General features: G+C 36.6%; 1 protein-coding gene across 4 annotated transcripts in view; it reads right to left on the reverse strand.

Annotated features, from left to right (window-relative positions):
* The window catches only part of CSMD3 (CUB and Sushi multiple domains 3), a 1,369,436-nt gene that overhangs the window by 306,114 nt on the left and 1,037,343 nt on the right, over positions 1 to 25,979 (reverse strand). For all 4 annotated transcript variants that reach the window (XM_088844606.1, XM_088844605.1, XM_088844604.1 and 1 more), the window contains 3 exons: positions 21,057 to 21,195; positions 18,285 to 18,472; positions 2,553 to 2,747 (listed from right to left, as the gene is read on the reverse strand). In XM_088844606.1, the coding sequence (XP_088700732.1) occupies positions 2,553 to 2,747; positions 18,285 to 18,472; positions 21,057 to 21,195 (522 nt within the window). The remainder of the gene's footprint in view (positions 1 to 2,552; positions 2,748 to 18,284; positions 18,473 to 21,056; positions 21,196 to 25,979) is intronic.

The raw sequence follows: 25,979 nt of genomic DNA on the forward strand, positions 1-25,979 counted from the left end.
ACTATGTGTTGTGATTAATAACTGAATCTTCACAATAACCTATTGAATTATCAACTGTTATCTGGCTTTCTAGAGTTAAAAATCAAGGCTCAGGTTGCCTCAGGTTATACATAGAGTAAGAGAACATGAAGTCAGATCTGTTCTTACCTCCAAATTATCTGTAGATATGACTGTTCAATTGAATATATGAAATATACTTAATTAGGATACAACTGACCCATGAAACATTGGAAATGTTGAAAATAAATAGGATCATCTTAGGTGAGAATATTCTTTGTGAATGGTATATATTTTGGTACTCCAGCCTTTCCCATCTAAGTCACTGGAATATACCTATTTAATCATTTATTCCAGTGATTAACACTTAGTTTTTTGATCAATAGTTTTCTGTATCCTTTTGAGTTTCCTCCATTAAATTTTTGGTTTTTCCACGTCTGATGCTGCAAATTTTCCATGGTTTCTTAATGATTAATGACAGTAAACTTTGAAAAGTGCTTTTCTAAGTTTAGCATGCTTTTCTGCCTATAAAAGGATTTCCCTTTTGTATGGCTATAAATTCTAAGATAATAAATCACTCTTTCACTTCATTTTCCATAACATTTCATGTCATCAATTGCTTTTTTCCTCTTTGGCAGGATTAAATCCAAAGTAATTGCTTTCCTTTTTATTTCCTTTATCTTGTAATAGATTAAATCATTATCTCAAGTCAGTTCAGTCATGTCTGAACCTTTGTGACCACATGGACTGCAGCATACCACGATTCCCTGTCCTTCACCATCTCCCAGAGCTTGCTCAAACTCATGTCCATTGAGCTGGTAATGCCATCCAACCATCTCATTCTCTGTGGTCCCCTTCTCCTCCTGCCTTCAATCTTTCCCAGCATCAGGGTCTTTTCCAAGGAGTCAGTTCTTCACATCAGGTGGCCAAAGTATTGGAGTTTCAGCTTAGCATCAGTCCTTCCAAATGAATATTTAGGACTGATTTCCTTTAGGATGGACTGGTTTGATCTCATTGCAGTCCAAAAGACTCTCAAGAGTCTTTTCCAACATCACAGTTCTAAAGTATCAATGACTATTTAGTAGATATCTACCTTTTCTTAATTTCTTACAACATTTTGAAGTAAGGATTTCAAGCATTCTTCTTTTAGATATGAGAGACAACAATCTCGCAAGCGGCTCAGTGGTCAAGAGCCATCCCCCTGCCAATGCAGGAGATGCACGAGACACAGGTTGATCCTTGGGTGGGGAAGATGCCCAGGAGGAGGAAACAGTAACCCACTCCAGTATTCTTGCCTGGGAAATCCCAAAGACAGAGGAGGCTGGCGGGCTACAGTCCGTGGGGTCACAAAAGTCAGACATGACCGAGTGAATGGACACAAAGAACAACCTTAGAGAGGTTAAATGACTTGTGTTAGTTAGAAATCACACATATATAATTCTCACAGGTGAATACATTAAATGACTAAGAAAAACAACCATATGCATTAGACACCAAAAATCCAAACTTTTAATAAACAGATCAGAGTTGCTGGTTTTTCTTGTTCCACTGAAATCACAGTAGTAAATACACTTTATTTTATAAAATCCTCCAGCTATTTATCCAGAAATACGTAGTCATGAATTTCTGAATCATTATTATTAAAACTTGCTTCATTGTTAACTAGGGACTCCCACAGGTTCCCTTCTTATGTCAGCTAGATCATCTCTTCAAAATCATTAGAAAGAGCTGCTTATTTACTGTGATTAAATGCTTAGCAAATTCCCCTATCCCCAAATGAGGATGATGTTTCTGTTTCAGGTGCCTCTTTTAACTGTCTTAATCTTAAAAATATTTAGTCTCTTTCCGAATATATTTTTTCCTAAGACTTTTTCTAAGATATGTGATATTTTCCTGGCCATGTTCATTGTCAGACCCTTCAGCACTCTGAATTTGATGCACTGGTCTTGTACTAACTATAGCTGTAGCAGATCTGACAACTTTCATCTGATACTAAGCTACTGAAACTAATTTTAGGTATTTCTCCATCTTTTTGCACACTTGGGTCTTCCTTGTGGTTTGGGAGCTGCCTCAGTAGCTCTGACTTGGTCACTCCTTTTAAACAACTTAGTTCATAGGAGAAATGTATGTATCTCTATATCCTTGATTCAGATTTATCACTAATTATTGATAATATTCTAGCTACTGCATTTATCTACTTTTGTTGAAATAACAGTTTCAATGTGTTTCTTCCTCATTATTCAGTCAATATTTCCTGAGAACCTGAAGTTTTAGGAACTCCTTTAAGTCCTGAGGATAAAAAAAGGAACAAAATATCCCTGGTCTCAGAGAGCTGGCCCACTATAACATGCACATCACTTTAGAGACATCTGGGAATATGAGCACTTTTCCAAAATCATTTCTTTATAGAAACCAGTTAAAAAATCCTCGATAAAATCTGCATTGCCTACACCACACTTGTAGATCATGTTAAATGGTTGATTTGTTAAAAAAAAAACAGAAGTAGCTTTAGTTGATTCTAATTATAAAAACTCAGCCAAAAGGTATTTTCTTACCATGACAACTTGGTAAGACTCTATTCCATCCAGGTCTTCCATCATCTCCCATGATACAGGTGAGTGTTGAATATCCTTGAAGAATGTAACCAGCATCACAGTAATAGGTTACTGTTGACCCTAATTTATAATCCATTCCCAGTCTGGTGCCATTCATTATATTGCCTGGATCAAAGCAGGACTCTCGGAGTTTTGCTGTAAAGTAATGTTGATATAAAATGAAATATTTTAAAATAGCACATTCTAGGAAACTTTCAGTATATCTTCATCTCTGCCTCTAAATAAACAGAAAGCACCAACACCCTTTCTGCCTCTGTTTAAGAGCTAAAAGTACAAATTTCCCTTCAACCATATCTGATGTTTTGCTGATTTATATTGGTTAGAAAAAGATAAAATTCTTCATTGGTTTTCTCATTAAAATTAGTATCTAATATATATAATCAAACACAGGGTTTCAGAGTTTATAATAAATTATGTGTTATCATCCATGCATAAGTATTTTAAATGAATTATTTTGGAAAAGAACTTGTTTATTTAATATTTCATTATTTAAAAGATCTTCCCCCAAATAAAGTACACTCCATTTCATGTGACTGAACTTAGACATAGTCCTACTGGCTATGCTGATTTCAGTTAATCACTAGGAAGAAAGTAAAATGTCCTATGCCTCCACCCTGAAGCCATTTCTCTTAACCTACCTCCTCTACTCATTCCCCACATAACTTTCAGAGGTCTGCCCATTAAAAATAGTAACACAATATAATATCCAAACCATTATCTTTTTGGACACAGTCTATATCAAAGCCAAGAACTTTCAAAGGTAATAGTAATAGGCAAATTAAAAAGTAAATTCCATTCACAATGAAGAACTGTTTTCTATGGACTCAGATAGCAAACTAGAGAGACTGACAGAATAATTTGACAATATGAGAGATATATATTAGTTCATCCATTTCGGCAAATAAGTGGTAGAATACTTTTGTTATATCACATCTGGGTAACACGTGAATATTTCCATTTTATTATTATTACAAATAGAGATGTACAATGTAAGGGCTGTCACAAATTCAAGATAACAAATGTGATTTGTTACATTAGAATTTATCTTATGTTAATGGGAATTCAGGAGATGGGTATATCTTTGGATATGACTCATAGAATTTTTGTAATTTAAGTGAAGAAAATCTTGGTGTTTGGCTATTACAGTAATTACATTATCATAATAAATTAATCAAAACGTGATTAATTTTAACAGAAAAACATATTTTTATTCCATTTGCTAAAGTCTGCAGAGTTCAAAGTGCTTCAACACTTACAGGAAATGAGGAGAAATTTATGCTTTAGGAAACATACTTCACAAGATTTCTCTGAATTCAACTAAAGAGGAAATGGTGGAAACAAACATTTAAGTGATTTTAATAGAGTACCAAGTGAAAAATTCCCACTTCCTTTCCTTCCTTCTTTCCAGAAACTACCTAAGAGCCCATTATCCAAGTAAAACTGGAAATACAGCCATGGTGATAAAAAAAAAATTTTCTAACCTTCATGGCTTTTACAGTCTATCAAGAAAATAATTATATTAAGCAAACACTTGTGGTTGTGATGTGTGTTGTATAAGGAGCAGCATTCCTGAAGAACTGACATCTAAACTGAGCATTGAGGGGTAATGGGCAGACTAGGTGAAAGGGGGATGAGAGACATGAAGGGAAGAAGTTATACGGGAGCTTGTAAGTCAGATAAACCTGATTTCTGAGCATCAATCCAAAACTAAATAACTTGATCTTTCAAAGATATGTACATGGGTGCAAACACACACAGCATAAGAAATCTGTATCCTGTATAATATAAGGGAAAGAACCAATAGATTCCTTGGTCACTAAGAAAGAGGCTTTAGTGGTACAGAGGTTCAGTTTAGTTCAGTTCAGTCGCTTAGTCGTGTCTGACTCTTTGCGACCCCATGAACCACAACACGCCAGGCCTCCCCGTCCATCACCAACTGCAGGAGTTCACTCAAACTCACGTCCATCGAGTCGGTGATGCCATCCAGCCATCTCATTCTCGGTCGTCCCCGTCTCCTCCCACCCCCAATCCCTCCTAGCATCAGACTCTTTTCCAGTGAGTCAACTCGTCGCATGAGGTGGCCAAAGTATTGCAGTTTCAGCTTTAGCATCAGTCCTTCCAATGAACACCCAGGATTGATCTCCTTTAGAATGGACTGGTTGGATCTCCCTGCAGTCCAAGGGACTCTCAAGAGTCTTCTCCAGCACCGCAGTTCAAAAGCATCAATTCTTCGGCGATCAGCTTTCTTCACAGTCCAACTCTCACATCCATACATGACCAACGGAAAAAACGTAGCCTTGACTATACGGACTTTGGTTGGCAAAGTAATGTCTCTGCTTTTTAATATGCTATCTAGGCTGGTCATAACTTTCCTTCCAAGGAGTAAGCGTCTTTTAATTTCATGGCTGCAATCAGCATCCGCAGTGATTTTGGAGCCCAAAAAAATAAAGCCTGACACTGGTTCCACTGTTTCTCCATCTATTTCCCATGAAGTGATGGAACCAGATGCCATGTTCTTCGTTTTCTGAATGTTGAGCTTCAAGCCAACCTTTTCACTCTCCTCTTTCACTTTCATCAAGAGGCTTTTGAGTTCCTCTTCACTTTCTGCCATAAGGGTGGTGTCATCTGCATATCTGAGGTTATTGATATTTCTCCCAGCAATCTTGATTCCAGCTTGTGCTTCTTCCAGCCCAGCGTTCCTCATTATGTACTCTGCATAGAAGTTAAATAAGCAGGGTGATAATATACAACCTTGACGTATTCCTTTTCCAATTTGAACCAGTCTGTTGTTCCATGACCAGTTCTAACTGTTGCTTCCTGACTTGCATACAGGTTTCTCAAGAGGCAGGTCAGGTGGTCTGGGATTCCCATCTCTTTCAGAATTTTCCACAGTTTATTGTGATCCACACAGTCAAAGGCTTTGGCATAGTCAATGAAGCAGAAATAGATGTTTTTCTGGAACTCTCTTGCTTTTTCCATGATCCAGCGGATGTTAGCAATTTGATCTCTGGTGCCTCTGCCTTTTCTAAAACCTGCTTGAACATCTGGGATGTTCACATATTGCTGAAGCCTGGCTTGGAGAATTTTGAGCATGACTTTACTAGCGTGTGAGATGAGTGCAATTGTGTGGTAGTTTGAGCATTCTTTGGCATTGCCTTTCTTTGGGATTGGAATGAAGACTGACCTTTTCCAGTCCTGTGGCCATTGCTGAGTTTTCCAAATTTGCTGGCATATTGAGTGCAGCACTTTCACAGCATCATCTCTCAGGATTTGAAATAGCTCAATTGGAATTCCATCACCTCCACTAGCTTTGTTCATAGTGAGGCTCTCTAAGGCCCACTTGACTTCACATTCCAAGATGTCTGGTTCCAGGTGAGTGATCACGCCATCGTGATTATCTTTATTGTGAAGATCTTTTTCGTACAGTTCTTCTGTGTATTTTTGCCACCTCTTCTTAATATCTTCTGCTTCTTAAGACCATACCATTTCTGTCCTTTATCGAGCCCATCTTGGCATGAAATGTTCCCTTGATATCTCTAATTTTCTTGAAAAGTTCTCTTGTTTTTCCTATTCTGTTGTTTTCCTCTATTTCTTTGCATTGATCTCTGAGGAAGGCTTTCTTATCTCTCCTTGCTATTCTTTGGAACTCTGCATTCAGATGCTTATATCTTTCCTTTCCTCCTTTGCTTTTCGCTTCTCTTCTTTTCACAGCTATTTGGTACAGAGGTTAGTTTGTTTAATTTTTCAGAGAAAAACATTAATCCTTTCCTTAACTAAGCAGAAAATGCAATGTAATTTTTAGGTGTAACAGCAACCTACCATTTATGTTCTTCATGAAATTGAACTAAATCCCTTGAGGGAAAAGGAAGGGGTGAAATTACTATTTAGAAGGATTAATCTCTTTGACATGTTCAACTGCCTAACATCCATCTTTTGAAAAGTTAGCTTTTTCCTTCTTTAAATTTTCCCCCAAATTTTCTGTGACATATTAGTGAATCTATAATGCAAACCTACTTTTTGAGTAAAGGGAAACATGGTTGATAAATTAAAAATACTGCCTCTGCAACAATTTTATATTTCTAGGCTCATTTTGAGAGGATTCATTTATCTCTCTATTATGTTTACATACTGCTTTAAATTCTTAGTGAATAGCTTTCTATGAATAACACTGCACTAATTTATTTCCCTATTTCCCATAGCAATTGCATCTGGAACTTTTGAGAACATATGGAGAATCCTTACATAAAGGTCCAGGAAACAGATGGAAAAATGATTTCAATTTTTGAAAAAGAAATGCGAGGCAGACAAGTTGACAGTATTCTAATGAATAATTAATTTAATAAAATAATTTATTTATATGAATAATTCACTTTTATGAATAATAACAACTTGCCTACTGAATAGATCCCAGGTAAAAGTCCCTTGCCTTATAGTCTCTAAGCAAAACATGTTAGAAGCAGTCTGCTGGAAGACAAAAGTGATCGTAAGCAATAGAGCCTGTATCTTATCACTGGACTATTTTTTCACTTCTTATAAAAAATTTGTTTCAGAATTATTTCCAGGTGAAATTAAAACATTGTAAATGCTTATTTTAATGAAAATTTTTGACATTACAAATTTGAAATATGTGTCCTTAAGAAGAGTCAACAGGAAAAATTAAAGCTTTACCATGCTTTTGTTTTCATTTTATTACGGAAGACATATAGATGAAATTATAATAAGCACAATATCTATATCATTATACAGTTTTTATCATGCTTTGCATCAGGCATGACAATAACTAAATAATGTTTGTTCAATTCATACTTAATGACTTGTTTATAAATACATTTTTTTCCTGGGCTAATAAGAACCATAATATTTTTGTTGTTAAAGGTTAGTCTTTAACAAACTTCAAAGTTTATTCCCACATACAGGTATATACTTATGAAAGGACCATTATTAAGACTAGTGTTGTTTTGCAGATAATCAGTTATATGCTATTTTTATTCTTGAGATGTCACCAGAGTATATAATATTCAGCTGCTTTTTATTTCCAGAATAGTGCCATTGGGCATATACCTGGTAGCACGAACTCAGAAACTAAGAGCTAAACTCCCTTCAAGCTGTGTATGCATTGTAGTCCCCTCAGATCATAGTAACTCCCAAAAGGCTCTCTCTTTTGGAAGACCCATAGTTCACATAGGGTCAGATTCCCTATGGGCTCTTTGAAATTAAATATAAACCACAGACGTATCTCTTTTATTTTGGAAAGTACTGTTGATTAAACAACTGGAGATTAAATAATTGCTGCAAAATACTGCAAAGTAAAGCTGAAATGTAATAGGTTGCTCTATGAAAAGGTATGTCTTACCTTAAATTGATATATCAATTTAGAAAGCAATTGACTATATTTTAAGGTTCTTGAAGCAGGTGGCTAACTTACGCCATATACAAACAACCATTCATAAATCTTCCACTGCAGATTTTTGATGCCTATCAGATAAAACAGCAGCTGCCAGGAGCTCTCCTTCAGAAGCACAAAACTGTATCTATACTCTATCCTTCATGTAAGTAGTATATTTTGTTTAAATAATATAAACATCACTCCTATGAGTTACACCTATTAAATATTACAGAAATAAATATTTAAAATATACTTATCGACGCATAAATTTTCCTCTGTTCAAAAATAAATAAATAAAAAAAAATAAAATAAAATATACTTATCAACATAATTAAAAATAGCCTGATACAAAGCAATGCAAAAGATAGCATTAAGCTGTTTATCAAGTATGCATTTAATATTGTATCTCACTGAAATTACATTAAGATAAATGGAGACTGTGCTGTGCTTAGTCACTCAGTCATGTCCGACTCTTTGCCACCCCATGAACTGCAGTCTGCTAGGCTCCTCTGTCCATGGCGATTCTTCAGGGAAGACTACTGGAGACTGGACTGATTTAAACTCTTTGGGGACATTCAGTTCAGTTCAGTTCAGTTCAATCGCTCAGTCGTGTCCGACTCTCTGCGACCCCATGAATCACAGCACGCCAGGCCTCCCTGTCCATCACCAACTCCCGGAGTTCACTCAGACTCATGTCCACAGAGACGGTGATGCCATCCAGCCATCTCATTCTCTGTTGTCCCCGTCTCCTCCCACCCCCAATCCCTCCCAGCATAGACTCTTTTCCAGTGAGTCAACTCTTCGCATGAGGTGGCCAAAGTATTGGAGTTTCAGCTTTAGCATCATGGGGACATTACTTTCAGGTTAATAAAACATCTCCCCTTACCTTCAAATATCTATTTATTTCAGTTTACTATTGTCTACAACACTAGAGCATATCTACCATCTGATTTTTTTTAAAAAATTAGTTGGAGGCTAATTACTTTACAATATTGTGGTGGTTTTTGCCATATAACATTTGCTTTTTATAAATAAAAGTAGTATTCCTTTCAGAATCCATTATTAGCAGGCTGTGTATTTGTGATGTTTGACTATGGCATTTGCTCACAATTCAAATGCTTTGTTTGCAGAACTTCTATGTATTTGCAAATAAACAAAAATAAGGTTCAGTGTCTATCTTCAAGAGAGAAATGAAGAGATCTGTATGAACACAAGCAATAGCAACTATACTCTGGTGTGAGCTCTGTAGAAGGTGGAGCTGAACCTACAGCTTCTTAAATAAAGACCTATAAATACCAGTATTTGGAGTGAGTTGGGACTTACTTTACTTTTTCAGAGCTAATAGAAATAAACATGCTTAAAATAAAGTGTGTGACATGATTACAAATGACAGACAAATAGTTTTTACTCTCCAGGACCTCCAGTTATATGTCAAGTTCTTTTGCAGGTGCACATTTTATCTTGAAAATTCTGACATGTTTGCTTGGCTATGGCAGAAATAAACAACAAGACCACTTTATCAGCTTTAAAGAACCAGGCAATTAAAGAGCAAACTTTTTTTTTTTTAATAAAAATAGAAAGTAGGGTGACTGATAAGAAAAGACAGATCCTGGAGACCCTGAAGTGGGGGATGAAATTCTATGGGCGGTTTGAGAATTTTGACAGCCAGTCCAGAAAGTTAATTAGGTTGGATTTGGGGAATACCATGAACTTAGCACTAACACTGTAAAGAAATACCATCTGGGGTATAAAAATAAAACCTCAAAGAATTGTGTGTAAATGGACACTGGTGTAGTAACTGAGCATGTTAGGCAGTAGATGTAGGATACAAGTGGAAAAGGAAATGGCAACCCACTCCAGTGTTCTTGCCTGGAGAATCCCAGGGATGGGGGAGCCTAGTGGGCTTCCATCTATGGGGTCACACGGAGTCGGACACGACTGAAGTGACTTAGCAGTAGCAGCAGCAGGATACAAGACGGACTGCAACTCATGGAAGGCTCATGTATTTCTCTCTGCCTGCACTCACCTTTGCATTTTCCTTTACTCTTATTGGTAGTGATAATTTATGCCATCTTATGCAATTCACTTTAACAATCTGATTCTCAATTTCATCATTTGAAAATAGGTATAGAAATACCTACCTGATAATGCTGTTAGTTAACATTGTGTTGCATTTACAAGCGTCTTTGCTAATGGGAAAGACAGAGATACTGTATTGAAAGAGCTAATAACTGTTCTTGGAGCAAAGTACATAATAGGTAATTAACATTGTCCTTTTAAAAAATGCATCAGTGGCCCTTTTCCTGTGGTGACATAAATCGTAGTTTTTCAGAAATAATGGGACACAGAAACTGACCAAGATGGGAAATAGGAAGGGCAATACATTTAGTTTGAGATATGGTGAGTAGATTTTATCTCAAGTGCTAAAAGACATGGATTTAATAATGACTACATGGATGTTATGAGAGAAAGGATTGTGAAGTCAAGTCCAGTTTCCATGAGAAAGAATGCAGTAACAAATTAGCATCATCTGTCCTGAGTATGGTAGTATTTGTGGTATTCTTCCTGTATCTGTTATCCTATGGATCTCTGGAAATGCTTTGTTAAATACAAACTCACAATAGGACCTAGCTTTACTGACTTGCTTACAGTTCTCTATCTCTTTTTAACTGAGTCTTGTTTATAAAGCTATCTGCTGCTGCTGCTAAGTCACTTCAGTCGCGTCCGACTCTGTGTGACCCCATAGACGGCAGCCCATCAGGCTCCCCCGTCCCTGGGATTCTCCAGGCAAGAACACTGGAGTGGGTTGCCATTTCCTTCTCCATTATAAAGCTATCACCTTGCAGATATTCCTAAAAAGCCAAGTTCTCATTTGTAAAATACAGGACATGAATGTGTCTCTAAGTTTCCTTAGATTTCAGTACTGTTATTATTCTAATCATGTCTTGATTTAAAATATAAAACACCTCTTTAAGTAACTCAAAATCAGCTAAGTAATTATCAAACAATTACTATGTATGTAGGCATTATTCTAATAAGTTCATTCTATAGTGGTAAATAGAGTTCTTGCTCTTAAGAAGTTTGTTTTTCTGGTATATGTGTAGGGATTGAGTGGGGCTTCCTAGATAGCTCAGCTGGTAAAGAATCCACCTGTAATGCAGGAGACCCTGGTTCTATTCCTGGGTCGGGAAGTTTCCCTGGAGAAGGGATAGGTTATCCACTCCAGTATTCTTGGGCTTCCCTGGTGACTCAGACAGTAAAAAAGCTGACTGCAATGGGTTCAATCACACGGTTCAATCCCTGGGTTGGGAAGATCCTCTGGAGAAGGGCATGGCAACCTATTCCAGTATTCTTCCTGGAAAATCCCCATGGACAGAGGAGCCTGCTGGGCTACAGTCTATGGGGATGCAAAGAGTCAGACATGACTCAGAGACTAAGCACAGCACAGGGACTGAGGGGCATAAATGGGAGTGTGCATAGTAAATAAATAAGCAAATAAATGAACAATAAAATATCAAGTAATTATATAACTTTGATAAAAGGAGAAATTTGTGATAGTACAAGAGAAAAAGCAAAAGGAGAAGAAAGCTCAAAATAAGATTAAAAATATGTATATATGTACCCCAAAATAGTTTTCAATAATATAGCAAAAAAATCACTATTTAAGAAAAAAATGAAAAATTAATGAATTACAAAAAATTATAAATTATTATAATTTTAATTATAATATTGAAATATAACTATTTCAATAATTGCTAGACCAAGCGATTTTTTTAAATGGCAAATGACGTACATATTCAAGAAAGACAGAGAACTTAATTTAATGAGTATATATATAACAACAAAAAAATCTGCACCCATAAGTTAGATGACAGTCTTTTCTCCAAGCACACAGGGATTGTGTGTGCTTTATATGGTTAAAAACTAACCATATAAGAGGTCATAAAACAAATCTTTAGACACACTAAGAACTGGAATCATACACATCTGACTACAGTACAAGTAAGCTGCTGCTGCTAAGTCACTTCAGTCGTGACCCCATAGACGGAAGCCCACCAGGCTCCCCCGTCCCTGGGATTCTCCAGGCAAGAACACTGGAGTGGGTTGCCATTTCCTTCTCCAATGTGTGAAAGTGAAAAGTGAAAGTGAAGTCGCTCAGTCATGTCCGACCCACAGCGACCCCACAGACTGCAGCCCACCAGGCTCCTCCATCCATGGGATTTTCTAGGCAAGAGTACTGGAGTGGCTTGCCATTGCCTTAGAAATTCATAATTAAGTATAGACTGAAATTTATTGTAAGACTTGTAAGCACTTGTAAATAGCTCTTAAGTAGAGAAAAAAATCAAAAGGCAGTACAATTAGAACAAATTTAAAATTGTAAAATAATAAAAGTCTACATAACCCAACATTTGCAAAGCAGCTACAATGGTGCTTTGAGGAAAATACACAGCCCTTAAAAGCTCATATTAGAAGAGGAAAAAAATATGAAAATTAATATTATTTAATTATTTTTTAATTATAAAAATAAAAGCCAATCTGGATAAAATAGAAGGGAATAAGTAAATTATGTGAAAGTAATATTAACAAAATACCAAGCAATTATAATTAAAAAAAACTACAGCAACAGAAAATGCAAGAGAGCACTGTGAACATTTTTATGTCTATACATTTGAAAACTTGCATGAAGATAATTAGTTCTCAGGGAAATATTGTCAGTTTTCATGTCTCTCCCATGTATATACATTTTTAAACTTGTTTGATTTTCTCCTGTTAATCTGTCTCATACCAATTTAATTCTTAGATCAGCTAGAAGAATCTAGAAGAACAGAGGACAATTTTTTTCTCCCTGAAATGTACAAACTTCCAGTTATAAGTATGTTCTAAGGATGTAATATACAGCATGGTGACAATACTTAAGAATATATATATTCTATATTTGAAAATTGCTAAGGGAATAGATCTTAACAAGTTCTCATTACAAGAAAAAAATAATTGTAACTATATACAGTGGTGATGATGCTATATAGACTTAATATAGTAATCATTTATTAAATCATTATGTTGAACAAACATCTAAAAATAGTATAATGTTTTTGTCAGTTATAACTCAGAAAATGTGGAGGTTCTGAAATGCTTTCTCTGCTGTTGAGAATATAAATTGGTATAGCCTCTCCTGAGAGTAATTAGGGGATATGTAGTTAGATTCACGGAGAAGGCAATGGCAAACCACTCCAGTACTCTTCCTAGAAAATCCCATGGATGGAGGAGCCTGGTGGGCTGCAGTCCGTGGGGTCACTAAGGGTCTGACACGACTGAGCAACTTCACTTTCACTTTTCACTTTCACACATTGGAGAAGGAAATGGCAACCCACTCCAGTGTTCTCTCCTGGAGAATCCCAGGGAAGGGGGAGCCTGGTGGGCTTCCATCTATGGGGTCACACAGAGTCGGACACGACTGAAGTGACTTAGCAGCAGCAGCAGCAGTTAGATTCAAGAGGTTTATATCCTTTGATCTAGTATTCCCACTCTTAGATATACAGATATTTTAGAATCCAATAGATATGTTCAAGAAAGCATTCAAAAGAATGGCTATATCATCATGATTCCTAACAGAAAACTTAACCTAAGTATCTATCAGAAAAATTTACAAATTACTTGTGATAGTCATATGATGGAATATTATAAATAAATTAATGAACTAAGTCATACAGATTGATTTAGGGTGATTATTTTTAAGAAACAGAAACTCAGAAAGTCTTTTTACCTCCTACTCAGCTACCTAAGAATTTAGCTAAAGGGCTTGTACCTAAAATAGAATACATCTGTGACCAAAGATGGGCCTTTATGGCAGAAAGCAAAGAAGAGAGTCTTTTAATGAAAGTGAAAGAGGAGAGTGAAAAAGCTGGCATCAAACTCAACATTCAAAAAACTTAAGATCGTGGCATCCGGTCCCATCATTTCATGGCAAATCAAGAAACAATGGAAACAGTGAGAAACTTTGGGGTTTTTTTAGCTCCAAAATCACTGCACATGGTGACTGCAGCCATGAAATTAAAAGACACTTGCTCCTCAAAAGAAAAGTTATGACCAAACTAGACAGCACGTTAAAAAGCAGAGACATTACTTTTTTGCCAACTAAGGTTCATCTAGTCAAAACTATAGCTTTTCCAGTAGTCATGTATGGATGTGACAGCTGGACCATAAACAGAGCTGAGCACCAAAGAACTGATGTTTTGAACTGTGGTGCAGGAGAAGACTCTTGAGAGTCCCTACAACTGCAAAGGGATCAAACCAGTCAATCCTAAAGGAAATCATTCCTGAATATCCATTGGAAGGACTGATGCTGACGCTGAAACTCCAATACTTTGGTCCCCTAATGGGAAGAACTGACTCCTTGGAAAAGACCCTGAGGCTGCGAAAGATTGAAGGCAGGAGGAGAAGGGGACGACAGAGGATGAGATGGTTGGATGACATCATCTACTCGATGGACATGAGTTTGAGTAAGCTCTGGGAGTTGGTGATGGACAGGGAAGCCTGGCGTGCTGTAGTCCATGAAGTCACAAATAATTGGAAACAACTGAGTGACTGAACTGACTGACTGATGACCAAAAATATCTGCAGTCACTATAGGCTAGGTTGCAGTGGTGGAAACAGCAGGGCCTAGAGAGCAGAGTCCACTCTTTATCTCCTTGTCTCTGCACAGCCCAGCAAACATTTATTTATCAAACATTTACTTCTCCATCAATGTGGATTGCCTTTTTCTCCTTTGAAGTCCCAAACCACTACTCCCAACATTTTCTTTTGTCTCTAGCTGAAGATGTATTTAAGGTGGGGTTTCAGCTTGACTTCTTTTGATAGCCCTAAAAAACAAACAAACAAAAAAAACCCCCACACCCCTCTTCCCAGTGCAAATTCAGAAGTTTCCATTGAATATTTCTTAAAACAAGAATAACACGATTTGAAGCAAATATAACACCATGTAAAAGTCTGTCAAATTGGATAGCAAATACTAAATATCCAAAAGTTTGTTTTACTATTCTGTATAACTTTTAGCTACTGAAAATATTCTATAGTGGGGAAAAAAAATAAAATCAAAGCAGTAAGTAATAAATTCAAGGTATGTATTTACATAACTCAAATGACTCCTTTATCAGTATCCTTTATAGACTCAATTTTTGAAAAATAAATAGCTTTAAATAACTAAGATCTAATTTGTCCTTATAGGCATTGAATAGAAAACTTAGAATATATTTAAAAATATCAATACATGTGCAGCTAAGTCCCTTCAGTCATGTCTGACTCTTTGCAACCCTATGGACCTTAGTCTACCAGGCTTCTTTCTTCAGGGGATTCTCCATGCAAGAATACTAGAGTGGGTTGCTGTGCCCTTCAAGACCCTGGGATTAAAGCTGACTCTCTTATATCTCCTGCATTTGTAGGGGTTTTCTTTACCACTAGTGCCACCCGGAAGGCCCAAAAAATATCCAGGTATACATTAATATTCAGTTTAGTCAGTCAGTTCCGTCGCTCAGTCATGTTCGACTCTTTGCAACCCCATGAATTGCAGCACACCAGGCCTCCCTGTCCATCACCAACTCCCGGAGTTTACTCAAACTCATGTCCATAGATCGGTGATGCCATCCAGCCATCTCATCTTCTGTTGTCCCCTGCTCCTCCCGCCTTCAATCTTTCCCAGCATCAGGGTCTTTTCAAAGAGTCAGGTCTTCACATCAGGTGACCAAAGAACTGGAGTTTTCAGCTTCAGCATTTGTCTTTCCAATGAATATTCAGGACTGATTTCCTTTAGGATGGACTGTTTGGATCTCCTTGCAGTCCAGGGACTCACAAGAGTCTTATCCAACACCACAGTTCAAAAGCACCAATTCTTTAGCACTCACCTTTCTTTATAGTCCAACTCTCACATCCATACATGGCTGCTGGAAAAACTGTACCTTTAACTGTATGGACCTTTGTTGGCAAAGGAATGTCTCTGCTTTTTAATATGCTGTCTAGGTTGGTCATAACTTTGCCTCCAAGGAGCAAGTGTCTTTTAATGGCTGCATTTACCATCTACAGTGATTTTGGAGCTCCCCAAAATAAAGTCCATCATGATTTCCATTGTTTCCCCATCTATTTGCCATGAAGTGATGGGACCGGATGCCATGATCTTAGTGTTCTGAATGTTGAGTTTTAAGCCAACTTTTTCACTCTCCTCTTTCACTTTCATCAAGAGGCTCTTTAGTTCCTCTTCACTTTCTGCCATAAGGGTAGTGTCATCTGCATATCTGAGGTTATTGATATTTCTCCCAGCATTCTTGATTCCAGCTTGTGCTTCCTCCAGCCCAGTGTTCCTCATGATGTACTCTGCATATAAGTTAAATAAGCAGGGTGACAATATACAGCCTTGACATACTCCTTTTTCTATTTGGAACCAGTCTGTTGTTCCATGTCCAGTTCTAACTGTTGCTTCCTGACCTGCATACAGATTTCTCAAGAGGCAGGTCAGGTGGTCTGGTATTCCCATCTCTTTCAGAATTTTTCAGAGTTTACTGTGATCCACACAGACAAAGGCTTTGGCGTAGTCGACAAAACAGAAGTAGATGTTTTTTCTGGAACTTGCTTGCTTTTTCAATGATGCAACAGATGTTGACAATTTGATCTCTTGTTCTTCTGCCTTTTCTCAATCCACCTCGAACATCTGGAATTTCACAGTTCATGCACTGTTGAAGCCTGGCTTGGAGAATTTTGAGCATTACTTTACTAGTGTGTGAGATGAATGCAATTGTGTAGTAGTTTGAGCATTCTTTGGGACTAGAAGGAAAGTGACCTTTTCCAACCAGTGGCCAGTGCTGAGTTTTCCAAATTTGCTGGCATATTAAGTGCATCACTTTCACAGCATCATCTTTTAAGTTTGGAAAAGCTCAGCTGGGATTCCATCACCTCCACTAGCTTTGTTCGCAGAGATGCTTCCTAAGGTCCACTTGACTTCACATTCCAGGATGTCTGGTTCTAGGCAAGTGATCACACCAATGTGATTATCTGGGTCATGACGATCTTTTTTTTAAATAGTTCTTCTGTGTATCCTTGCCACCTTTTCTTAATATCTTCTGCTACTGTTATGTCCATACCGTTTCAGTCCTTTATTGTGCTCATCTTTGCATGAAATGTTCCCTTGGTATCTCTAATTTTCTTGAAGTGATCTCTAGTCCTTCCCATTCTATTGTTTTCCTCTATTTCTTTGCATTGGTCACTGAAGAAGGCTTTCTTATCTCTGCTTGTTATTCTTTGGAATTCTGTATTCAAATGGGCATATGCCCATTATATAAGATAAGATATCTTATATTATCTTGATTTGAAAGATAAGATATCTTTCCTTTTCTCCTTTGCCTTTAGCTTCTCTTCTTTTCGGGCATCCCTGGTGGCTCAGACAGTAAAGTGTCTGCCTACAATGTGGGAGACCAGGTTCAATCCCTGGGTTGGGAAGATCTCCTGGAGAAGGAAATGGCAACCCACTCCAGTCCTCTTGCCTGGAAAATCCCATGGACGGAGAATCCTGGTAGGCTACAGTCCATGAGGTCTCAAAGAGTCGGACACGACTGAGCAACTTCACTTTCCCTTTCTCTTCTTTTCCCAGCTATTTGTAAGGCCTCATCAGACAACCATTTTGCATTTTTGCATTTCTTTTTCTTAGGGATGGTCTTGATCCGTCTCTCCTGTACAATGTCACTAACTTCGGTCCATAGTTCTTCAGGCACTCTATCAGATCCAATCCCTTGAATATATTTCTCACTTCCACTGTATAATCATAAGGGATTTGATTTAGAGCATATTATATTCACCCTATTCTAAATGTTGACCTATTTAAATATTTTCAGATATTTTCTGAATCATAATTGTCAAAATATTTTGTGAATTGTACACTTTTGGGTATTTTTATCAGTGAGAGTAGTCTCTGAATATTTGATATTCAGGTGAAACATCAGCTTCCAAAAATGACTTTGTTTTTTAAGAAATATTTTGTGGTCTCAGCCAACTTCTGCAGTATCCTAATTGCTTATTTGTTTGTGTGATACATTTCCTTTGGTAGTAACTAGGAAATGCTAATTTCCTTCTCACTCATAGGAAAAGTCTACAGTGAGTGCTCTTTTGTGAGATGAATTGCTGGTAGTATGCTTTAAGAACTGCACATATAACTAACTTCTGACGATGGCCAATATGACATTATTCTCTTGTATAAAATATTTACAATTTAAATCATGATGCTAAAATCAAATGTTCACATTTACCTTTATACTCTAAATGAAATCCAGTGTAGCTAACAGATCCATCACTCCGAAAAGCCAAATGCATGTTATTTGAGCTGCTTTCTATCCTCTCCGGTAATTTGCTGTCTTGAAAACTTCCAATCAAGGGACTATTACTGTCTGGCCCATCATAAATATAGAGGAAATCATAGTTTGGCTCTATGCTAAAACTAAAAGAAAGAAAAAGAAAGGAAGGAAGGAAGAGAAAAGTGGAATGGTTATTATTAAGGTTTTAATCATAATAGTCCCATAAATTATATATTAATTCAATCATCATCTTAAAAAATAACAAATTCTGTTAAAATAAGTCAATTTAAAAATTCCCCTGGCAACAACACACTAAATATGCATATAAAATCAGCACTGGAAAAACAAAGACATCTTGATATTTTCAAGTATTTTTAAGTTGGCATTATGTCTACAGGGAATACAAATGACTGTAAGGAAAACAATTTGTAAGCTGATGAAGGATACAGGATTTGCAGCCAGAGTTTAGGTTCAAGATGCTTGTGTCCTTGTTAGCTACATATCCTTAAGTTACTTTATATCACTAAAACATGTAAGACATTAACTGTATTTTAAAATTTTTCACCAGATATTTTGCATCTCTTTCTGCTTTGTCCATGAATCTATTTGCCTTGAACTTCAAAATTTAAGAGCATTCTTCTTTTAAAACTGAACTCTACATATCAGATTCAAACAAAAGCTGGAAAGATAAAATCTGCATTTAAATTACTTAAAGCACTGCACATTGTACTAGGTATTCTTTTCCTTGAAAGTAAATATATTTTCTTCTTTTAGAACATAATGTAGGCAAATTGAGCCAATACACTCCACCAAAATTAAAAAGTGTGTAAATAAAGACATTTTAGCACATAAACTATTCAAATCAATATTTAAATGCTTCAGAATTTGTATAATAAACTTGCCTTAACAACCTTCAAAGTATGAGAATTATCCTATAATGATTATAGAACTCACATACTTAGAAACTGAAGACATAAATATAATGATTATTTTTCCTAAAAACCTGGAAAGATAGTACATTCTATCTTTTACAAATAGTTTCATAAATATTAACCTGTTTTTTGTCAGTAATCCTGTGGTATAAGGAAGAGATTATCATTTCCATTTTTCCAAAGAGATATGTCAGTAGTCTCTCTTAGGTCACATAATCAATGATACAACAGTAAATCAACTTCTGCTCACACACTTCATGTAATAAAACTTTCTACCACTCAGTTATTAACTAAAACAATTTTTAAGTAAACTAAACCCTGTATCATACATCCTGACATTTTTAAAGTTTGTACTGCCATCTCTACTGTAAAAATGAGATTAACAGTATTTATTTCAGAAAATTGCCTTATAACTGGGTCTTAGCATATAACTAACATTGCCATCAAGTGTTGCTTTGTTGTTTCCATCATCAACGTACTACTTCAAATTATAGAAATAAAAATTCCATATATTTATACTTTTGAAATTTTTCATGAATTTGAATGATCTTTTTTCTAATTTTTTTTTTTAAATCTGGGTTTCATATATTGGCTCAGCTGGTAAAGAATACACCAGAAATACGGAAGACCTGGGTTTGATTCCTGGATTGGGAAGATCCCCTGGAGAAGGGAAAGGCTACTCACTTCAGTATTCTGGCCTGGAGAATTCCATGGATGGTAAAGTCCATGGGGCAGCAAAGAGTCAGACATGACTGAGTGATTTTCACTTTCATATATTAGAACAAATGTTCAGCTTAAGAATTTACATAAAAACCAAGCAGCTGTGACATGCTAGCAGAAGGAATAGCTGTGTTACAAGAGCCAGCAAACATTAGTATTGGACACTAAGATCAGGAACATTTCTAAGTAGAAACTCTTCAAGCTGCTGAAACCTAACATTCCCATTTAAATCTTAAGGAAAAAAATTAGGCCAGGTTTTGTAATAAAGTTGTTCATGTGAGGAAACAGAGGCTCAAATAATATTATTATAATATCATATATTATAATATTACTCATTCAAATAATAACTTACCCAAGGTAACACAAATGATAGTAACAGAGCTAGGGCTTAAACTCAACAATTTCTTTGCCACACAAGGAGCTGCATCTTATACTATGTCCATACCAAGCTAACATTTCATCTGATACTGCTAAACAACAAATGTAAATTTTGAACACCTCATGTAAAGTTCTATCAGGAGACAAGTTCTGCTGACAAATTACATGAAGATTACCCATCAAATTCTTGACAGTTGACTTAATGAGACCATCAGAAAGAATGGTATGTGGTATATGTATATATCTTCCCAAGACCAATAATGGTGCTGCACAGATACTTCAAAGACTTTTTTGATGCTGCACATATGGGAAAAAACATTCCTCAAAATGCTGACCTTTTAATCTTTAAATTTAGGAAACATAGAATCTTTTGAAGCAGTGATGGTAAGTTCAGGGAGAGAGAAAGGTTATGAGGAGATAATATTTCATGAAAATCAATAAACCATTCAACCTTTAACATGTTTCCTCTATACTGGAAACTGGTGAGAGATGCACACTCATTAGCCTGCAGAACTACATTGGAATCTATGCTGTTATACAGAGATTTTTAAACTGTTTACTGCAAAATATTAGTATTGAAATTGGTTAAAAAAAAAAAAAAGTAAAATGTCACGTAAAAATAAATATTTCTTAGTGCAAATGCTAATGCAAAATAAACAAAACAATTTTTAAGATGTGGAAAGGTATAGGAACTCACCTGATAAAGGCCAAGGAGATAACATAGTCTGCATTGACGGTGATGGTCCAGTCACAATCCCTACTATGGGGATATGGATGAGGGAAGTTCGGTGAAAGAATAAATCCTGAAGATCCTGTTAAATTGCCTCCACAGGGTGCTTTAATTTAAAACAAACAAACAAAACACCTTAAGTTATTAATGAAATTAATTATCTATCAGTATTTAGAAAACACATATCTAAAAAAGTTTAGAGGTTTTTGTACAAACTCAATTTTTCATAGTACTGGATGCTTAAATACTGCATGACCTTTCAAGAAAGACCATTAAAATACTAAATACATACATAGAGCGAATTTACCTCCTTTATTGGATTTAAAAGACAAGAAAAGTTACATTTATACTTCTCTCCCTTGCTATTAGTTTTGATTCTTATAAAAGAAACACATTAAGAAGAGGAGTAAAAGTGATTTCCTCATAATTACTCCTTCAGAAAAACTCTGAAGGTTACTGAGAAAAAAAGATAGGAACAAAACAAAGCAAAGCAAAATCTCTAATAATATGTGGGATAATAGATTATGAAGTATTTAGTTCATTTTCAAATGTTCCCTGATATCTTTATTTATGGAAGAAGAGGCTTTGATAATAGTTAACATGTGAAAATGGATAACTGAGAATCAACATAACTTTATAATAAAACACTTGTAAACTGAATGTTAGGACTTCCCTGGTAGCTTAGCTGGTAAAGAATCTGCCAGTATTGCAGGAGACCTGGGTTTGATCCCTGAGTCGGGAAGATCCACTGGATGAAGGCATAACAACCCATTCCAGTATCCTTGCCTGGAGAGTCTGGATGGAGAGAGGAGCCTGACGGGCTAGAGTCCAGGGGGTTACCAAGAGTCAGACAGGTCTGAATGACAGCACAGCACAGCACAAACTGAATGTTAGGAATTCTAGTTGTCTGACTTGTTGATGAAAATGGACAGGTACTACAGTTATTATTATGACCTGACAAAGATTTCTGTAACACTTCAATGCAGAGGTTCAAAAAATTGTCAGAGAAATTCAGAGAATAGATTTTTTAGGGGGTTATTGTTAGAGGCTGTTAAACACAGCTTGATAAGAAAATAATATATAAAGTTGGCAGCTTAGGAAACTTAGAGCAGTTGAGATGTGGAGGGTCCTGGTGATGGAGTGAGAGAGAGTGACTGAGATGGAGGCTGGGATTCTCCTGGGGTCATATAATGTCTCATGCACATAGCACCATTCCTCTTGTAGCTCAGATTTGAAGTCACAGTTTTTCTCAGGTAAAATTTACCACTGAGTTATAAGTTATACAGGATTCTTTTGACAGCACAAAACTGGTTTTCCAAGGAGAATATTGGTTCTGGCAACATTTCAGATTTTTGTTCTTTGCCTGAGCCTAGATATGTAATATCATTATTAGAATCTGGCGATCTTTACCATCTAAATAATGGATGCCTGCTATTTCATTTCCCTATGACTTTCTTCAACCTTGGCCTCAGTGTCGCTGTAACAACAGATGACCTATTCTGCCTAGAATATTTATTTGCTTAGCCTTAATTTATTTACCCTATCACCTGTATGTTTTTGTGATATTATGATTAAATGATTAAACAGACTATCTCAACTTTCTCTAGATCTCTCTCTTCAAACTTTAATGCTCCCTGAGTATTTTTCTCTACAATCGGAGGGTAATCAGGATAACACCCTAAATTTGGTCACACAGTTTCTTTTTTTTTGAGAATTATGTTCATTCATCTCCTTTATTCTCTGGCTTTTTCCTTGTTGTCCACAGGTACTCAAGTCTCTTTCATCCTAAAAATATAACAAAGCTCCCTCTAACCTATTTCCTTTTACTTTTTTTATTTTTCAACTGAAAACGTTGAATTTTACCTAATGGTTAAGAAATCCCCTTATCCTTCTGTGTTTGGTTATATGGGCTCACAGTGAATAGCCCGTCTTTACCATCTAACTAGATAAGGTTCACTTAGATAGTGAAGTGAAGTGAAGTCGTTCAATCGTGTCCGACTCTTTGCGACCCCATAGACTGTAGCCTACCAGGCTCCTCTGTCCATGGGATTTTCCAGGCAATAGTACTGGAGTGGATTGTCATTTCCTTCTCCAGGGATCTTCCCAACCTAGGACTCAAACCCGGGTCTCCCGCGTTGTAGACAGATGCTTTTACCATCTGAGCCACCAGGGAAGTCAATAAGCCCCCTCAGTTTTCTGTGACAAAACCAGGCACAGACCTTATAAACTCCCTTTCTTTGACTCAGATGATTAGCTGAATTGCTTGTACTCACAGATCAATCACAATAAACTGCGTGCAACCAAACTTTGCTCAAGCTTCTCTCTTTTCTCTAGGTTCTTGGACTCTGGTTACTCCTCAGCCTCGAGCCGGCACACAACCTAAGGACAGGCTGGACCCAGAGAACAACATTCTGGGCCACCCTTTCAACTTACTTCCCCACACCTTGCTCTTTTTCACCTGTGTACTCTTTTCTAAGAAAGATCCCTAAAAAGGGATTAGGAAAACCTAATTCTTCAGATGCTTGAAGATGTTACTGTCACATGTTTTCCTATCACAGTAGTCTGCCCCTGACCCCATCCTGTAATAACCCTTTTTAGCTTTTAAATGATCACCACAATGAATTGAGTGAACATCTGTCTTATCATAGAGATACAAAATTAAAGAAAAGAATTAAAATTCTTGTGATGAGAACTCTTAAGATTTACTCTAACAATTGTTATATATTCATATAAGATACAGTTGTGTTTCATATCATCAGTTCAGTTCAGTTCAGTCGCTCAGTCGTGTCCGACTCTCCGCGACCCCATGAATCACAGCACGCCAGGCCTCCCTGTCCATCACCAACTCCCGGAGTTCACTCAAACTCATGTCCACAGAGTCGGTGATGCCATCCAGCCATCTCATTCTCCGTCGTCCCCTTCTCCTCCGGCCCCCAACCTTTCCCAGCATCAGAGTCTTTTCCAGTGAGTCAACTCGTCGCATGAGGTGGCCAAAGTATTGCAGTTTCAGCTTTAGCATCAGTCCTTCCAATGAACATCCAGGATTGATCTCCTTTAGAATGGACTGGTTGGATCTCCTTGCAGTATAAGGGACTCTCAGGAGTCTTCATATTTTACATTATATCACTAGTACTTACTGACTGGATAGCTAAATATCTTGTACTTTTTAACCATCTTCATACAAATAGCTTTCCCCAACTCTCTGACTCTGATAACCACAAATCTGATCATTTTTTCTATGATTTTGTTTTTGAATTATAATAGACCTACAACACTCTGTTAGTTCTTGGTGTATAACATAGTGATTTGTTATTGCTATACATTACAATGGCAAAATTCGGCAATAATTCATTTTTAATAAAATTATCTCCTTAATTATTTTGAATTTATTTATTTTTATTTTACAACTAAGCCTTCTGAAAATGAGTCTAATCTCATTCTCTTTCATCACATATATACTATTTGTACCTATAGGCAGACTAACATAATTAGCAAAGAATGTCACATTGGAAAAAATATATATGGTTTCTTATTTCTCAAAGAAAAGCACCAAAAATATATATGGTTTCTTATTTATCCTGAAAAAAACATGTCAAGCATAGAATTTTTTCATTTTAAATTATAGAGAGACAAAGAGACAATAATCTTTTAATTGCTTAGGGATTCTCGATGTCTTTATTTGTTCCTCCCCACTTCTCATTCTCTCTCCAGCCATTGCTATTTCTCTTAGCCCCCTTGCCTCCAACACAAACCCATCTTAGCTCACCCTCAGATGGCTTTTGTACTGACAATAAAGATGCAATTTTTGCCTTTATCTTTCTCTTCATATCTGTAATCATCCTTAACTGTTGACTTTCACCTTAAATTCACTCTCCTTTTGGAATTTCACTTTTTTCTTTTGATGTCTTTGTACAGACTTCAGTTTTATTGGCAAGCACCTCTTTCACTTCATCTTATAATTTTGGTAATTTTCCTGAATTACTTCCATAATCATCTCTAATTTACACTCTATTACATTCTTCCCGTTGACCATATCCAAATTGTTACTTTATCTTCCACTTATGTACTGATAACTCCTTTTTCCTATCATCTGCAGCAGATTTCCCTGCTTAATTCTAAACCGTATCCCCGAGTGCTTACTGATTGTCTATACCTGATAGCCTATGGGTACATCAATATCCAATACAGAATATCCAATACACCCAAATCTTAACTCAAATTTCTCCTATATTCCTGGGTTGTTTGATTAGCACCATCATCCATCCACATATATCCCCAAGCTAGGGGCCCAATATTCTTCCTTTTCTTCACTGCCGCTTTGACTCCAGTCTACCAGTAAGCACTACCAAGACACCACTTCACAGTTCTTCGTAGATATTTTCACTCTATCTTTTCTTCTTTAATACTACATTTTAAAATTTTTTATTTGTTTTTAAATTTTAGTTGGAGGCTAATTACTTCACAATATTGTATTGTCATACATTGACATGTATGTACATGTGTACATGTGTTCCCCATCTTGAACCCCCCTCTCACCTCCCTCCCCATATCCTCCTCTGGATCATCCCCGTGCACCAGCCCCGAGCATCCTGTATCATGCATCAAACATGGACTGGCAATTTGTTTCACATATGATAATATACATGTTTCAATGCCATTCTCCCAAATCATCCCACTCTCGCCCTCTCCCACAGAGTCCAAAAGACTGTTCTATACATCTGTGTCTCTTTTGCTGTCTCGTATACAGTGTTATCATTGCCATCTTTCTAAATTGCACATATATGCATTAGTATATTGTATTAGTGTTTTTCTTTCTGGCTTACTTCACTCTGTATAATAGGCTCCAGTCTCATCCACCTCATTAGAACTGATTCAAATGTATTCTTTTTA

This window comes from Moschus berezovskii, chromosome 16 (assembly GCF_049115385.1).
Source record: "Moschus berezovskii isolate FMDL1 chromosome 16, NW_MosBer_1.0, whole genome shotgun sequence".
Taxonomy (NCBI): domain Eukaryota; kingdom Metazoa; phylum Chordata; class Mammalia; order Artiodactyla; family Moschidae; genus Moschus; species Moschus berezovskii.